The sequence below is a fragment of the Thermothelomyces thermophilus genome, chromosome 2 (genome assembly GCF_000226095.1).
Source record: "Thermothelomyces thermophilus ATCC 42464 chromosome 2, complete sequence".
NCBI lineage: Eukaryota > Fungi > Ascomycota > Sordariomycetes > Sordariales > Chaetomiaceae > Thermothelomyces > Thermothelomyces thermophilus.
In genome coordinates this window covers 5296887-5314593 of record NC_016473.1, presented here as the reverse complement: position 1 = coordinate 5314593, position 17707 = coordinate 5296887, and the positions used below count along the sequence as shown (strand labels likewise).

Genomic DNA, 17707 nt, shown 5'->3' with positions numbered 1-17707 from the left:
ATGGAAGCGATACCTTCCCGATCGGATGTATGTATGTAATCCGTATAGTACATACATGCTGGGTCCAAGTTGCATCCAGATTGACGGGCGCTAATCTTGCCATTTACAACATTCTTCACAGCCACCCCTCAATTTCTTTGCAAAACAAAAACTTTGAAGGGACTGGACCTAGCACCTCAGTGCTAAGCATAATGAACTCCCAGGAGCCGCACCAAACTGACGTGCTTCCCGATGACGATGATGGATGGGAATACGAATACTCAGCGACAGAGACAGAGGTATGCAATTGAGCTACTCTGGTCATGACGACCGTGAGTTCTAACTCCCAAACAGACCTACTATATCACTTTAGACCTGTCAGTCCGCGACTTTCTTGAGCGCCGAACCGACGACGTTGTGCACAGCACGCGAACCGGATACCGCGTCTGGTACAACCCTCTGTTCAATGCGCCGGAACCCCAAACATCAAATTCAGATCTTCTCGACGATAAGGACGCCGACGACGGAGAGCCTCCCGAACGCGAAGAGGTTGATCTCGACGCGATCGGTGTACCGCGGCCGCCAACTCAGCCAGAGCTTCCAATCGACCCGTCACTTGACCAGCCATCGTCGAAGCACGAACACACGGACGGCCAAGCGAGCGACAAGCCGGCGGAGGAGATCCAGATTCTAGAACTTCACTCCAAGGAGCCCATAATATCATACCGCAACCATGTGTTCCGTGGATCGTGGTGCGAAAACATTGGCACCGAGATGATCTTCACCCCGCACGACGACAATGCGCCGCTCCCGGCCCTGCGTCACCTGCCCCAGAACATGGACCTGATCGCGGCCAGCGCGACCAGAATCAGCTGCCGAGAGGCGACGTTGGTACCAAAGGAACGGGACGCGAGGCACGAGGGGACGTTCCTAGGGTTCGGGTACTCCGAGGAGGACATACCAGAGCGATACAAGCGGAATGGAGGGATCTACGTGCACATTGGCGGCGACAAGAGCGGCCAGCGACAGCCACAAGCGCATTTCCTCGAGGACCTGATTGCGCTAAAGCGGAAGCGCGGCGAAACGGACGAGGTCACGATCCAGCCGCTGGAGACGAGGCAGAACAAGCTCATGGTGGAGGACGAAGAGGAGGAGCGGCGGCGGCGGAAGCTGCAGCAAGACCATGCCAGAAACGCGAGATGGCGCGACAAGAGAAGGGAGGAGCGGGAGATGGGCCTGGGGTCGCCCGAGCGAAACTACATCCCGCGGACTGGCGGGAGGAGGGGGTGGCCCAAGAGGGCGAGGCGTGCTGCGCTCATACGGCGGGATAGCGGGGCAATATCGCGGTTCGGACTCCAGAACGGATCGGACCAGTGGCTCGACCCCGACGCCCACGCGCTGGAGCGACATACCTGGTGATCAGGCTCGATAGCCCGGTAAACTTGATAAGATGAGACCGGCTTCTCCGGAACTCGGACCACGAGGCCATGGCTGCTGATGCCTGCGATTGGCTCCACGAAAAGGAGCCGGGATGGTGGGGCGGAAGTGCCGGCTGGCTGCGCTGTTCGTGCGCTAGCAAGGGTGAGGTAGAGTTACTTTCGCCTCAGGCAATTCCACATAGCACGACCAAGTACCGAATCCTTCTTGGCTTACGCATGCAGGGCTGCCCCTCCTGCGTTCCTGACGGTGGCGTTGGCCCAAAATGATGTGCCAACGATGCAGTGCAGGATCGGAGTTTCAAACTTTGGCCCAGTGCCAGCGGCTCCGGCCCTTGTACTGTATCATCCAACTGACGCCGCCTCCATTTCTGCTTTGTGTTTGCACGCTTCATCTGCCTCACACCTCGTATATTGTTACCGAGTTCAGCCCAAGATTCCTCGCGCGATCGTTCACCCCGCCTGATCCGACCGCTACCTGCCGCCTTCGCCCCTCTCGACTCGCTTTGTCCTCTCTCACCGCCGCCGACCATAAGACTCACCGTCCAACCGATTTGCCGATGCCCAATCCGCAACTTCGTTGATCCATCCGCCGGCGCCTCTCCCCCCCCCAACCCCGCGAGCCTCCCTAAAATAACAAGCAGAGCTACGAGCTTCTGATTCCGCACTCATTCTTCACCGCGCCCGCCGCGACCCTTCGACGCCGCGCCATGTCGATCGTGGCGTGGGGCGCCCGCAAGGCGACGATCGCCACGACGCTCGTCGCCGTTCTGATCTTCCTCGCTTGGTACCTGCCACAGGTACTCAACCCAACGCCGCCTGATCCGGAGGAGCGCGAGCGAGACAAACACTGGGTCGACACGTCGCCGAGCTGGGTCGACCGCCAGGCATGCCGCTGGTTGGGGTTATGCGGCTTGCAGCACATACGATGGGATGCTCCCTCGCGCGGCGACAGTGATAGGCCGTCCACCTGGGACGAGCTTAAGTCGCTGGCGTTGGGTTTGAGCACGCACTGGGAGTTTGGAGAGAAGTCAGGGCAGAGCGACTGGGAAGAGGCACCGGCGGAAACGGACCTTAGGCGCGGCCCTCGGGCACATAGCGCCGCCAGTGCGCGAATTCTCGAGGAGGTGCCCGACTACGTCCTGGACCATGCCCCGCTGGTGCATCTCTACTCGGGCGAGCACTTCTGGCCCGCCGACATTGCCGAACACATCCGTCACATGCAACCTTATCTGAGGGGTGAGTTGGTCAACACCAGCGGGCCTCTAAATCTGCAAACTCTCGCGGGGCTCAACGCCCTGGGAGGCACTGTTTTCGTAACCAGCGAGGACGACGTGGAGTCGCGGCCCAGCTGGCTGCATAGTTGGACAGGGATCCCAGCACCCTTCAGGAGCGGCGGTGGCTCAGGGGGAGATGGCGGGGACGATCAGGATCCTCCGCGATGGCCGGATGACGATGGTTCATGGCAAGACGTGGACAGGGATCACCCGCCGCACCGCATCGTTCCCCCGAGGGATTCGTCCGGGAGGCACAGGGACCTCCGGCGGAGACGGTCCCTGTCGAGCGCTCAGCAGCCCATGGTATGGACGAACTCGGACAGCAGCTGGGAGGACAACAAGCCGACTCGCGGCGGCTACTCCAAGGCGCCGGCCGTTCTCATCCTCGTCGACAAGGGAGCGGGCATCCTGGATGCCTTCTGGTTCTTCTTTTATAGCTACAACCTGGGGCAGACGGTGCTCAACATACGGTTCGGGAATCACGTGGGCGACTGGGAGCACTGCATGGTTCGCTTTCAGCACGGCACGCCGCGAGCCATGTTCCTCAGCGAGCATGCAGGCGGCAAGGCGTACCTGTGGAAGGCGCTCGAGAAGCGGACTCAGAAGGACGGCAAGCCGGCCCGTCCCGTCATCTACTCGGCTGTTGGCAGCCATGCCATGTACGCGTCGCCGGGGATGCACCCGTACGTCCTGCCGTTCAAGCTGCTCAAGGACGTGACCGACAAGGGCCCGCTCTGGGATCCTTCGCTGAACCACTACGCCTACTGGTACGACTACGAGGTGGGCCGGGACGAGGAGGGGAACTCGACGGTGCGAGAGTACAGCAGCCTGGTGCCCGCCGCATCCAACCCGGACTTGCCGACTTCCTGGTTCCATTTCGAAGGGTACTGGGGCGATGACATCTATCCGCTCAGCGATCGGCGCCAATGGAGGTTGTTTGGCGAGTATCACTACATCACGGGGCCGCTGGGACCGAAGGCGAAGTGGTTGGATCGGAGGAAGGTCTGCCAGACAGAGAAGTGCATCATCGTCGACAGCATCGAGGCGGGGAAGAAGTCGACCTGGTACTAAACCTCCGCTGTCTGGCCTATTTTGGAGGAAGCCGGGCCCGTCTGCTGTGATACCCATTCATTAATTATTTGCATTATTATATCCGTATATCCGTTTCTTCTCTTCCTTCCTCGTTACCCCTCTTTTGTCTCTCTTTACCGTCATCATCATTTCGGTCGCAGAATCATCATCCACGAGCAGGGTTACACGGGGTAGGTAGGGTCTAGACAAACGTTAGATGTGCTTGAATTCAGCGCAATCAAACTCTTCCGGACATCATCATCATCTCTAGCCTCCAGCTCTAGCCAACACCAAGGGACATGCAAACTCGCATCTCATGTCATACGTCCCCGGATTGCACACCGGGGAGCGGGGTGCAGCAGGCGCTTGGCCAGCTCTACTATTAGAATTCTTGCATCTGGTCGATAAGCCTATTCAAGGTTCTCGTGCTCCTGTACGACTCAAAACCCACCCCACGTCTTGAATCTGCAGCCATTCACTCTATCGGGGGACGCTGGCCGTCGTCGGCTAAAGACAACAGAGATGCCTGGTTTCCAGCTGCCTGCCAGCGTGGCCGCATCACATGCGACCTATGCAGGGCCAACCAACCAACACAGCTCGGCCCAAAATGAAGGCTTCACGGGGGCTCACTTAGTGTTGCAGAGGACCTGTGCTTCACTGCTCAAGGCTGAGTTCTTGCAGATGACTCATGCATCACGGCTGCATGCCCCGATGTCAACCAATGAGCCAGAGCACAAGCTCCATGCTGCCCAGGTTGTTGCCAGCTCAGTGATGCATGTTCATACGCCCGGCTGCAGAGGTGTGGGACTCGAGAGCAGAACGGAGGCGCAACAAGGTAGCTGCGAGAAAGATGTACATACAAGAGCGCTTAAGCTTCCGGGTCAATCCTTCACTGTCAATTAGTTTAGCAAACTCCCAGCTGTGACACTTTGCCTCATCCCAGATTCCAAACCGCCTGTCCGCTCATCTCTCTCTCTTTTCATCCGTCTTCTCCACACCACCGCTACCATGTGCACGAAACATGTCTCCGTCACGATCCACACATGTGGCAAGCGTGTAAAGAAGGACTACAAATTTGATGCTTGTGGAGATATGGCAGCGCCGGATCATAAGGTGACGGAGAACGAGCTTGCCTCGACCAAGGTGAAGAGCGCCTGTGGCCTCTATGACTGCCCGGTTTGCAACCCCGGTGTGGCTACCACTGCCACAACTACCACGTACTGATGGTGAGGATATATTTCCTTCATTTGCCAAGGCTATCTTAGGTCGTTAACAGCCTGCTCTTGATCAGCGTCTGTTCCAATTCCTGGCGACAGGGTTCGCCTCGAACAGTGCCGACCCTACATGCGGAGGAACTTGTGATTGGGATTTTTATCTATTTATCGGGTACCTACTTGGCACTCCGAGAAGCATGGATAGATGGAATTTATTTCGCCCGACAAGGCACTGAGCCTGGAGGGCCTTGGCACTGTGGCTTGGTTTTGACACACGTGATCTTGCTTTCTCGGAGCGATTCTCTATTGGCTGGGGATTTTGGAACCGGGAACCCACACCGCTTGGTATACTATATATGTAGGCAAGACCAAGTACCTAAGGTTCCCTACTTAAACTTGTCTCGATTCCAAAACAATTTGACCAGACACCCCGCTCGAATAAAACACCCAGCTTCACAGTATTCACCCTATAAGTAAGAAGCAGCAGCAATGCCTATCTATGGCTCAACAAGCAGCATTGAACCTGTATCTCCGGGTATTGTGGTAAAGAAACCTCATCAGCTTGGAGAGGAATACTTCGACAGACGGTTTGCAAATAACTTCTCTGTGGAGCGACAAATCCTTAAGAGACTAGGCCAGCACCCTAGGATTGTCAGGTAAGATGATTACTCCTATATTTTATCGGCCATTGTCTTACAGCTTACTTAGATATCTCGGCCTACAAGGTGATGGCATCCTTCTTGGCGAAGCTAGCCATGGCAACCTCCAGACGTACCTTGACGAGCATCACGCGTCCACCTCGCTAGACCAGCGCCTGCTCTGGTGCCGCCAACTTGCCGAGGCCCTCGATTATATCCACAGCCGCGGCGTACTACACTCAGACCTCCGCCCGGGCAATATCCTAGTCCATGAGACAACGCCGGGCGCACGGGACCTACTGCTCGCCGACTTTGGTGGCTCGGTATGCGAGGAGCTCGGCCTGGACGGGCTGTCCCTGCCTGACGGTCCGTTCTATAGTCCTGTCTTTAACTGGCAGTCGAGCGTGCTACTAGACTTGTTCGGCATGGGGTCGATATTCTATACAATCCATACAGGAAGGTGGCCGTATAAGCTAACACCAGGGCGGTTTGATAAAGTTGACGACCGGCTAGAATGGGAGGACAAGGTGGTATATCCTAACTTCCAACAGGACAAGTTTCCTGATGATGTCAGGGATTTGCCGGCTGGAGACGTGATTTTGGCATGCTGGAAAAGAGAGTTTGCAACGGCGAAAGACGTGCTGGCGGCTCTGGATAAATATCTCGAGGTACGGGGGAAGAAGTATGCCGAGCCAATAGCCGTCATGGAGGAAAAGCGTGGAGGAGATGAACTTAATGATAACGTAGTGGGTGTGGAAGACCGAGGTGACCATTATGTAGGTAGATTAATCAGTCTTATATAGAGCTAAGGGAGAAAGGAACAGGGGAATTCTCAGGATGTGGAAATTGGGTGACGGTCGGTGCCTGGTGTATTACACGTTCCAACGTGGCTTTGGTGCTGCGGTCATCATTTGAAACAATGGAATGTGCTCTCTGAATAGCACCTCCAGGCGGCGGACGCGAGGCTGGCTGAGCAGGGACCTGGACTTGGGAGGGCGTGCGACAGGAGCCTCGCGTCAAATATATTTTCCAGAGCAGGGGCTGCATCGTCCTGCCACCTCCTGCTCCCTGAGACGTACGACAAAAGCCTGTCTTATTAGCGGCTTGCTCCTCTGAGCATCGCAAGAATCGCGAAGTTAGTGGGACAAAAGGGAATCGAGGCTCGGTATGCGGAAATTTCTTTTCCGTTTTGGTGTATGTACATAAATACTATAGTACCTTACATACTTGCTGCCTAACCTACACAGATGAGTGCCTACCACGACAGAGTGCCCAACACGATTTCTATCCATCACACTCCGCGCCGAAACTCTTGACATGGCGAAACACCGCGCCGAAATGCTCGCCGACGGGACCGACGTCGTGACACTTCAAAGACCAACAGGAACTCGTGTCCGTCGGGTAAACTACCGAGCGGCCATAATCCCTCCGCCTGGAGCCATTCAAGGGCACTCAGTGGTTCCTCATGGTCAACGAAGAAGTTCGTATCGACGCCCGAGACGAGACCCAAGTGCGAGGCGCCATCGGGCTGGAAAAGCGAGCCACAGAGTTTGGCGTCTCTAACATAGGAAATCGGGGAGCCGGCCATCACCTCCCTTGCACAGGTTTGCATGAAGCCCAGTGGAACATGTGGAAAGGAGAATTCTATTGACCGTGAAATTAGCAATGGAAATTAGACACGCAATCGGCTGGCTAATTACTCACCGGAGCACGCTTTGGAAAGGGCGATGCAGGCGGCTGGATGCGAGCTCATAATGCCAAAGACCTCATCATCGTTCTTGCGGAGCTTCTCCAGAAGGCGGGTTGCGAGGCGACGTTCCCTGAAGTCGCGATGGACAACGAGCTGGGTCACCCAGCAGACTCGTCGGCCGTGGTAGGTCCACCGGCAGGCAAATGCGTGACCGGCGAGAGTGCCATCAACATGGACACAGACATAGGAAGAGTAGGCGCCGACTGGAAGATATGACCTCCGAAGCCGAGATGCGCTCATCTTGACACGAGTTCCTAAAGCTAACGTTGGTTACTTGCTCGAGGAGGCGTAATTTATGCGAGAGGACAAAGATAATGAAATGATGAAACGGGGGTAGGGATACCTCGCTTGTACTCAGGCGCATTCCATATGCCATAATGCTCACTGAAGAGTTGAGCCGCCTCAATTAGCATTTCATCCGTCATGTCCTTCGACTCGAACTCTGCCGAACGCAGTGATGAGCTTCCTAGAGCGTTAAAAGCAGTGTTCATAGTGGGTAGCTATATAAAGGAAAGAGTACCTTGTTAAAACTATCTACAAAGGAGACAAAAACAACTAATATTTATAGACAAAGGAACTAGCCAATACGTTGAACAGCCTTATATAGCTATAGTATATATATAGCTAATACTCTTAGAAGCTCTACAGCTTCTGATACACCCCCTAGTTAAAGGCGATAGTCGTTTAACTATACTTTATAGTGATACTATTCTTGGTATTATATCCTTTGTTGCTCTTACCTTGATAGCTCCTTTAGGGGCCTGCCTTCCGTATTTAGAAGTCTAAAAGAGTCGAGTATAGTAAAGCGATTCCTTTAAAGCTATAGATTAAATATAGCCATTATAACCATAGTAGTGACAGTATTACTAGTTTTAATCGCTATAATAATAATAGGATGACGCCTCCTACGCTCGAATTAACGGATGATTCGTTAGGTGCTCCTGTTATAAATATTGCCACTGCTAGCAGGTTAACTCCTGCTCCTATAATATCTCGAAAGCATAAGTACGCTAAAGCTTCTGGACTATAAGTATTCCTATTATCTCTATTTGATTGATTTTATTACTGGTTTTACAGTTTTCTAGCGCTTTACTAGTCGTATTAAGATTGTTTAAGCTAACTAAATATAGCGATATTATAGTTAGCGAGCTTTATAAGGTGCCCTATGGAATATATATAGAGTTAGCTCTAATAGGACGTTCTTTTGGCGAATATCGTAATTATTCTAGCGCTAGCTCCTATTACTACTATTATACCTATAGTTCCTATAAGTATAAGGATATATATACTGATCGCCTATATATCCAATAGCTCTTGTAATGCTTATACTAACTATAATGGTAGTCTTACTTCTTATATTAGGTTAGTAAAGGATTTGACAAAGGCTCTACTAGATAGAGCTAAGGCTTCTATAAGTCCCTAGATCTTAAACCTCTACCCCTAATATATAGGTAAATCGCTAATAGATACGTATAGGATCTTAACAAGTTATATATAGTTCTTTAGAATGACCTTAAACGTGCTAGCGTGGATGATACGGAGGAGTACGAGCTTAATAAGGCTAAACTCGCGCGTTTTACGAAGATTGCCTACTCTATATATAATATCTTCCACTGGTTAGGCAAGATTAAGGAGGATTATAAAGCTTACGTTAATATATCTAATGATACGTTAGGCGTTATGTCGTTACCTAGCTAGGATAAAGGCAAGGGCAAGGCTATTAATCCTAGTGACGGCTAATAGTAGTAAATGGGGAGTATTAGGCGGTATTTTATTTGGCGAATTTGACTTATTTTCTACCCCCTAGTTATAGGAGCCTATAACTAATATCTTAAAGATTAAAGAGAGCCTTCTAATGCTTAAAGGTTTATTAGCTAAGTCGTTTAGTAAGCCTATTTATTAATATCTAACTAGTTAATAAATATATAGCTTTAAACGTTCCTTTTATTACTTCCTAGTATAACTATATATTATAGATATCTATATATTATAGGTAAGTATTAATATATTCGTTCTTAGCTATTACTAGTCAAATAGTTTACTAATTGTTATAGTAAATATTCCAGGGTTCCCCGAGCTTAAGATCAATATCTATAAATAGCCTTTTAAGCGCTATAGCCTTTCTTGCTATAAGGGAGAGCGTTAGAAGTTCTACTTTAGTGCTTGACGTTATAATAGTATCTTAATACGACGCCTTCTATATAATAAGACCTCCGAATAGGAAGAAGATATATCCCTACGACAAATACTATATATCTAGATTATCTATATACGAAGCGTCCCTAGCGATTACAAGCGTCAGACTTTCTAGCGCTTACTCGCCTCTATACTAAATTAATAGGCAAGAGCTCCTAAATAGATATCTTACTACTCGCTATACCTCTAATAAGTAGTCTAGTCTTAGGTTAGTTAGGTATTAAGGGAGTATTAAATAGGTATATATAACGTCTGGATATAATATAACTATATAGTATAGGATTAATCTAACAAGCTCCTAATACTCTTTAATCTATATACTAATAACCCTCCCTTCGAACTTCTTAAGTTCTTTATAGCTTAAGGGAATTAGCTTATATATACTAGGTATATCTAGCCTATATCTTCTTACTACCTTTCCAATATATTAGTTATAGACTAACTATATCTTATATATAGGTTAGTCTCGAATCACCCCAATACTAAGGAACTAATTAATATTACCCTACTTATAGACGTCGTATTAAGCTTTAATTCCTTCCATTATCTACTCGGCCGCTATAGCGTTACTTTTATAAAAGAAGACTAAGAAGTCATTAATATAGAAGATTAAGATAATACGTTTATCGTAGCTTAAGAAGAGGCACTTCTCTTTGCCTAATAGTTCTATACCTAGTTCTAATAGCGTTTTATGGAACTCCTTATACTATAAGAGTAGCAAGTCTCTTAAGCTATATAGAGCTCTTCTTAACTCTATATATTTCCCTAGCTACTTGAATCCTTCTAATAATTCGCAGATAATAGGATCGTCTTCCGGTCATTTAGCATTAAGGAACGCTTATACTATATCGAACTACTTAACTTCTAAGTCAAAGTATATAGCGATTGCTATCATTATATGGAATGATTATACCGCTAGAGTAGCTATATATGTACTTTCTACTAAGCTAATATCTTATAGATCTCCTTATATATAGATCCTTACCTTATACTTCTCTAAGAAACCGTCCTTATTAAACTTATATACGAAGACCTATTTTAACGAGATAGGTCGCGCTTTCGCCTGCTTATACGGTACAATCTTCTATATTCCCTTGCTCTCTAAGTTATATATCTCTTTACGAGCCGTATCTTTAAACCATTATCCTAATAGGTAGTTATATAGGTCTTACTAGTTAGTAGAAATACGAGTAAGATCGTTAATATACTAACGTAGCTTATTTGGGGCTACTCTAAGGTATATAGTATTCTTCTATTATATAGTGGTAGTAAACACTATATATATCATTTTTATACTCTAGTCCTCTAAGTAAGCTTCTTATTAATTAGGTAGGTAAGTCTTATAGAACTGTTACTAGAGTTCCTTAGTTATATAGATAAAGGAGTAGTAGTAATTAACCCTCTCTTTGTTTTATAGCTATTTACTTAACTATATGGGGTCTTTAGGTATATAAGCCCTCCTCCTACCTCTACCTCTCCTTATAGGAGGTTACTAAATAGCTTCTCCTTTGCTTCTACCTTCTAGAGGATACGTTAGCTAATCTAGACTTCGCTTAATACTCTACTCCTCTAGCCTAGCCAGGTATAATATATCGGTAGTACCGTCTCTAGCTTCTAGCTCTTCTATCTACTCATCGCGTACGTTAGATTCTTCTATAGAAGGTATTCTTCCATTAGATTCGTGTGACGAACCTAACTTAGACTTCTTCTAAAAGGGTTTAGACGGAGGTGAATTAAGCGGGACAAACGTACAGGTCGTCTAAGGGATTCGGTGAAGCCAGAGGGTTTATAACAACACTAGAGTTATCTCCTACAATAGTTAGTAATGCTTAGTATAAGTACTTGTAATTGTAGGTTAGGTTGCTATCACTAGTAAACTCCCAGAGTCTACTATAACAAGTAACTAGCTAGCTATATATACACAATTATCTGTCCTTCTTTAATAGTTATCACCAGTACTATTGCTCCTTTCGCTCCGTGATTCCGCGTTATTGACGGTGATATGTTATTATCACCAGTGAAGACCTTAGTCTTGGCAGTGATAATCTTCTGATTGGTCCGTCAAGTGATTAGCTGTCGGAATATCCTACGTCCTGGCTACAGCCTGCCGGGCCGTCTATATACTCATCTGTGACACGATGCCCTTCCTTCAAGGCTTTCGACCCGAAAGCCCTCTTAGGCCGTTTTATATAATGCTAACAACCCTTCGCTTGTAAGTACTGTATTCTTCCTGTTTCTATGTTATGGTTGCTATGTTGACAAAATGCCGGTAGAGAAACGGAAGTCGTATTCTGTACGTTACTATGCTTCCCTTGCTTAGAATATCGCTAAGAACGGTTTTGTCGTTATGCCTTACTCTTGGTGCGTGTTATAAGGTCTTGTCTGTAAAATGATTACGTGTACAAAGCGTTATAAGGCCTATATTTGTCAAGGTTGTTCTTACGATAGCTCTAGTATACCGCTTTCTTCCTATAAGTACGTCTCCCTTTTTTTTTTTTTAAATGTAATTCCTAATGTTCGTTCTAGTAGATTGTATTCTCTAGGAGTAGTATTATATTAAGGATACTAAACGTTATACCAAACTTGAGCTAGATAAATCTTAACGCTATCTGGAAGAAGCCTAGCGCAAGTTGTCCGAAAAGCTTACGTAGCTCTGGCGTCTTTGTCAATAGAAGGAGTTTTTAGTAGAGAAAGGTGCCGATATGGTAGCACGTAGTCTATTGACCTTGGATAAGTTAGAGGAGGTTAAGTAGTAAGAGCGGTAAGAGGCGCCTACTATGCCCTCATTATAGATTAATAATGCTATCGATACTATCGACTAGGGCGCTGTCTTTGGTTCTGTCCTAGGTTTTCCTTTAGTCGATCTAGGTTCTGCCGGTAGAACTGTTCTAGTTTCTTAGGGCAGTTTAAATTCTTGACTGGTTCCTATAAGTTATCCTCTAGTCTAAAATTAAGCTATTTGACTAGATACTATAGTTCCCCGTTGATAATACGTGAATCTAGAATTTCTTTGACGTCCTATTCTTCCTCTTTGTCCTTTACTTCGATGTTTGTAGCGATTTTAGCATTCTTTGGCATTAGTTCGAGAAGTAAAATATAAAAAACATCTGTCTGTAGTTATATAGATGATAGTAACGATAGTTAATAGTTAAATGTCGAAATTCGTTCTTTGATAACAAAGGGTCTAACCTTCTTAAAGTCTAGCTTTACGCTTAGTCGTTTAGTTTGCAAGTTTTATACGATTAGGTAGACTTTGTCTCCCCTCTCTAGGCAAGGTCCCTTAAGCCTGTGTTTATCATAGTAGTTTTTTATTCTGGTTTTGACAAACTTAAGTTCCTTTTTAAGCTTCTCGTATAGTATATACATTTATTCCACTTTGACTGCTGCTCTTGGCACCGTGACCTCTAGCCCTTGCCTAAGGTCTGCTTTATATCTATAGTTTGTAAAGAACGGTATAACTTTCGTCGTTTCCGTTAGCGTTATATCGTAAGCGAGTTATGCTATTGGTAACAATATAACCTAGTTGTCTTGCTAGTAGTTAATGTAAGAACGGAGATACTACTCGATAACTTGGTTTAGTCGCTCTATTTGTCTATTAGTCTATAGGTGATATGCCGTTAATAGCTTGCTATTAATGCCTAATCGTTGTATTAACGCTTGCTAGAACTTCGATACGAACTTGGTGTCTCTGTCGGTAATCTATTCTTATAGCTAAGCATACACTAATACGACTTGCTAATAGATCACGTCTACTAACTATTCTACTATCTAGGACTCCTTGTAGGGAAAGAAGTATGCCCATTTAGTCAGGTAGTTTACTATAGTGAGAATACTATCGTAGATTACCCCTGTGGCCGTATCCTTAGATTCTAGCAGCTTTGTAATAAAGTCCATTATAACCAAACTCTATGGTTTGTCAGGTATTAGCAGTGGCTAAAGTAGCCTATACGGCTTATGTCGTGCCGTTTTACTTTAATTATAGATGTCGTAGCTTCGTATAACTTCCTTGACTCGTATTGTTAGCTATAGAAAGTTATAGTGTTTCTTGACTTATACGATAGTCTTCGTGACTCCTTTATATCCTCCGAGCTTCGACTCGTAGAGCTTTCGAATCATTCGTAGCTATTGGTCTTTGTCGTAGATATATGCTTTGCCTCGGTACTAGAATTTCCTATCTTTTTCTTCCACTTCGTTAGGTACTGCTAGTCCGGGTGTTGCTTGATACTATGCTTTGTCGATCCTTTCTTCTCGAAAGATTACGTAACATTCTAGGAATAAGTCGAGTAGGTTATCTTCTACGGGTGTCTGCGTTTCGTGATATAGCGTTCCGTCTATTTGTTCCTTAAATAATGGTAGCGTTGTTTCTATTCGTCCTTCTATATGATCCGTTTGTTGGCTTAAGGCGTCTACTTATATATTCTCTTTGCCTTTCTTATAATAGATCTTAAAGTTAAATTCCACGAGGAATTCTACCTATTGTATTTGTCGTCTATTGAGTTCTTTCGTCGTTATAAAGTATTGTAAATTCTTATAATCTATATATACTTATACTAGTTTAATTGTGTTACTAAGGTATAGTTACTATTCCTTAAAAGCTTCGACAATCGTAAGTAGTTCCTTATTATAGATTAGGTAATTAAGACTTGGTCTATTAAGCTTTTTTAAAAAGAAGGCTATAGGATGTAGCTTCTCTTATTCGTCTCGTTATCCTAATTGTCCTCTGATGGCGTAGTCTGAAGCGTCCGTTTCTACCTTAAATGGCTTCTTAGGGTCTAGTAGCATTAGTATTAGGTCTTTAGTAATAGTATCGCGGATCTATATAAATGCTTGCTCGTGTTGTCCTTCCTATTAGAATTTAGCATTCTTCTTAGTAAGTTTGTACAAAGGTCGTACGATCGCTCTAAAGTTCCTAATAAACATCCGGTAGAAGTTCGTAAATCTAATGAAGCTTCGTACTTCCGTAACTAACGTCGGTCATAGCTAATTCTTAATAGCTTTAATCTTTAAAGGTTCTATCCGGATTTGTCCTAGGGATATTTTGTATCCTAAAAATACCGTCTTCCTAACGTGGAATTCGCTCTTTTCCTTGTTAACTAATAGCTTATATATGTGTAATATATCTAGCACTACTTTTACGTACTTCTGGTGTTTATCTATCGTTTTAGAGAAGATAAGTATATCGTTAAGATAATATACTACAAATTTGTTAAGAAAGGATCGGATAGCTTGATTAATTAGGGCTTGGAACGTTGCCAGCGCGTTTATAAGTCTAAATGGCATGACGAGGTACTTGTAGTAGCTATAGGGTGTCCTAAAGGCCGTTTTCCACTCGTCGCCTTCTTTGATCTATATATAGTTATAGGCCAATGGCAAGTCAAGACACGTAAAATATTAGGCTCCTGCTAACTGATCTTAGAGCCGTGAGATTAGTAGTAATAGGTATTAGTTTTTTACGGTCTGTTCGTTAAGTTGCTAATAGTCAACGTATAACTATAGCTTTCTATCTTTCTTAGGCACAAACAGGATTAGATAGCCTGCTAGCGATGTCAACAGGCGGATATATCCTCTTCAAAGATTCTCCTCCAAGTATTGCTTAAGTTCTTCGTTCTATATCTAGCTCGTATAGTAAATCTTAAAGAACTTTAGTCATACTCCTTCCTTAAGCTTAATCTTGTAATCCTATAGGCCGTATTCTAGTAATCCTTCTAGATGCTTTGGTTCGAATGCTAGGTATCCTTCGTATTCCTTCGGTACTTCCCTAGCCTTGTCTTGTCTCTCGGCTTTCTAATAGTATACGAACTTGGTTCTGTCTATAGCGATGCTGGCGATTTCTCCTATCTCAACCTATTACTCTAATTATAGTGCTCTACATTCGTTAACGGAGAGAATAGCTATTGGCGGTTTAGCTCGTTCCTCCTGTTGTAGTGTTAGTATTATTTTGCCGCTTCTTCTAGAGTCTGTAGTAGTTTGTCTGCCATTGTTTGTCTCTTATAGTAGATCCGTAGGATATGCCTTCCCTTAAGCATCGTCTTCTTACAATCCTTGTATACTCCCTATCTTGCTAGTTAAATATAACTCCATTTAGGGTCGTAGGTAATGTGACGAACCTAACTCAGACTTCTTCTAAAAGGGTCTAGACGGAGGTGGATTGAGCGGGACAAGCAGGCGGGTTGTCTGAGGGATTCGGTGAAGCCAAAGGGTTCATAATAACACTAGAGTTGTCTCTCACAGTAATCAGCAATGCTTGGTATAAGTACTGTGATTGTGATTGTTACTACTGGTGAACTCCTAGAGTCCACTATAACGAGTGACTAGCTATCTAATATACTTGTCTGGTTCCCTCATTTCTAAGTGTTCCCTTAGATTCCGATCGTGTGATCGCTGCTACGATCCTTCGATTATTGTTCGGGTGCTCGCCTTGATCGAAGTGCGATCACTGCGATCACTTCCTGATTGGTCCTTGGGTCTTGCGGTTCCTGATTGGTTCCGTGTGCCTTGTCAGGTCGCCTTATGCGGTCGAATTGTGATACGATGCCCCTCCTTCAAGGCTTTCGACCCGAAAGCCCTCTTAGGTCGTTTCAAATAGTGCTAACAACCCTTCGCTTGTGAGTATTGCATTCTCCCTATTTCTACATCATAGTCGCCATGCTGACAAAATGCCGATAGAGAAACGGAAGTCGTATTCTGCACGTTACCGTGCTTCCCTTGCTTAGAACATCGCTAAGAACGGTTTTGTTGTTATACCTTGCTCTTGGTGCGCGTCGCAAGGCCTCGTCTGTAAAATGATCGCGCGTATAAAGCGTTACGAGGCCTGTATTCGTCGAGGTCGTTCTTACGATGGCTCTGGCATCCCGCTTTCTTCCTGTAAGCTTGTCTCCTCTTTTTTTTTTTTTTTTTTTTTTTACTATGATTCCTAATATTCGTTCTAGTAGATCGTATTCTTTAGGAGTAGCGTCGTATTAAAGATGCTAAACATCGTGCTGAACTTAAGCTAGATAAATCCTAACGCTGTCTGGAAGAGGCCTAGCGTAAGTTATCCGAAAAGCTTACATGGCTCTGGCGTCTTCGTCAGTAGAAGGAATTTTTGGTGGAGAAAGGTGCCGATATAGTGACGCGTAGTCTGTCGACTTTAGACGAGTTAGAGGAGGTTAAGCGGCAAGAGACGCCTATTATACCCTCGTCATAGATTAATAATGCCGTCGATGCTGTCGACTAGGGCGCCGTCTTTAGTTCTATCCTAGGTTTTCCTTTGGTTAATCCGGGTTCTGCCGGTAGAACTGTTCTAGTTTCTTAGGGCAGTTTAAATTCTTGACTAGTTCCTATGAGTTATCTTCTAGTCCGAAATCAAGCTATTTGACTAGGTACTATAGTTCCCTATTAATAATATATGAATCTAGAATTTCTTTGACGTCCTATTCTTCCTCTTCGTCCTCTGCTTCGATGTGCGTAGCAACCTTGGCGTTCTTTGGTGCTGGTTCGAGAAGTGAAATATAAAAAACATCTGTCTATAGTTATATAGATGACAGTAACGATAGTTAGTAGTTAGATGTCGAAATTCGTTCTTTGATAACAAAGGGTCCGACCTTTTTAAAGTCTAGCTTTGTGCTTGGTTGTTTGGTTTGCAAGTTTCGTACGATTAGGTAGACTTTGTTTCCCCTCTCTAGGCAAGGTCCCTTAAGCCTATGTTTGTCGTAGTAGTTCTTTATTCTAGTTCTGATAAACTCGAGTTCCTTTTTAAGCTTCTTATATAGTATATATATCTGTTTTACTTTGACTACTGCTCTCGGCACTGTGACCTCTGGTCCTTGCCTAAGGTCTGCTTTATATCCGTAGTTCGCGAAGAACGGTATAACTTTAGTCGTTTCTGTCGGCGTCGTATTGTAGGCGAGTTATACTGTTAGCAATAGCATGACCTAGTCGTTTTACTGGTAGTTGACATAAGAGCGGAGGTACTGCTCGATAACTTGGTTTAGTCGCTCCGTTTGTCTATTAGTCTGTAGGTGATATGCCGTTGACAGCTTGCTATTAACGCCTAATCGTTATATTAACGCTTGCCAGAACTTCGACGCGAACTTGGTGTCTCTGTCGGTGATCCATTCTTGCGGCCAAGTATACACTGATGCAACTTGCCGATAGATCACGTCTG

The 17707-nt window shown here is 45.7% G+C and overlaps 5 protein-coding genes across 5 annotated transcripts; 4 read left to right on the top strand and 1 right to left on the bottom strand.

Annotated features, from left to right (window-relative positions):
* The first annotated feature begins 69 nt into the window (after positions 1 to 69).
* On the top strand, positions 70 to 1726 carry MYCTH_2303001 (uncharacterized protein). The gene is made up of 2 exons (XM_003662360.1): positions 70 to 278; positions 334 to 1726. The coding sequence occupies exons 1-2, from the start codon at positions 192 to 194 to the stop codon at positions 1396 to 1398; spliced, it is 1152 nt and encodes a 383-aa protein (XP_003662408.1). The 5' UTR covers positions 70 to 191; the 3' UTR covers positions 1399 to 1726.
* A 277-nt stretch (positions 1727 to 2003) lies between these two features.
* On the top strand, positions 2004 to 4195 carry MYCTH_2303000 (uncharacterized protein). The gene has a single exon (XM_003662359.1). The coding sequence runs from the start codon at positions 2126 to 2128 to the stop codon at positions 3761 to 3763; it is 1638 nt and encodes a 545-aa protein (XP_003662407.1). The 5' UTR covers positions 2004 to 2125; the 3' UTR covers positions 3764 to 4195.
* Positions 4196 to 5028: 833 nt separating this feature from the next.
* MYCTH_2302997 (uncharacterized protein) lies at positions 5029 to 6668 on the top strand. Its single transcript, XM_003662358.1, has 2 exons — positions 5029 to 5633; positions 5686 to 6668. The coding sequence occupies exons 1-2, from the start codon at positions 5467 to 5469 to the stop codon at positions 6416 to 6418; spliced, it is 900 nt and encodes a 299-aa protein (XP_003662406.1). The 5' UTR covers positions 5029 to 5466; the 3' UTR covers positions 6419 to 6668.
* Positions 6669 to 6906: 238 nt separating this feature from the next.
* Positions 6907 to 7856, bottom strand: MYCTH_2058169 (uncharacterized protein; the record flags this gene model as incomplete). The annotated part of the gene is made up of 3 exons (XM_003662357.1): positions 6907 to 7259; positions 7320 to 7605; positions 7695 to 7856. 3 exons carry the CDS (start codon positions 7854 to 7856, stop codon positions 6907 to 6909), a joined length of 801 nt encoding a protein of 266 aa, XP_003662405.1.
* Positions 7857 to 11741: 3885 nt separating this feature from the next.
* Positions 11742 to 16976, top strand: MYCTH_64530 (uncharacterized protein; the record flags this gene model as incomplete). Its single annotated transcript, XM_003662356.1, has 3 exons — positions 11742 to 11782; positions 16228 to 16429; positions 16491 to 16976. Coding segments are annotated over 2 exons (161 nt in total), but the record flags the coding sequence as incomplete, so codon positions are not given.
* Positions 16977 to 17707: the final 731 nt, after the last annotated feature.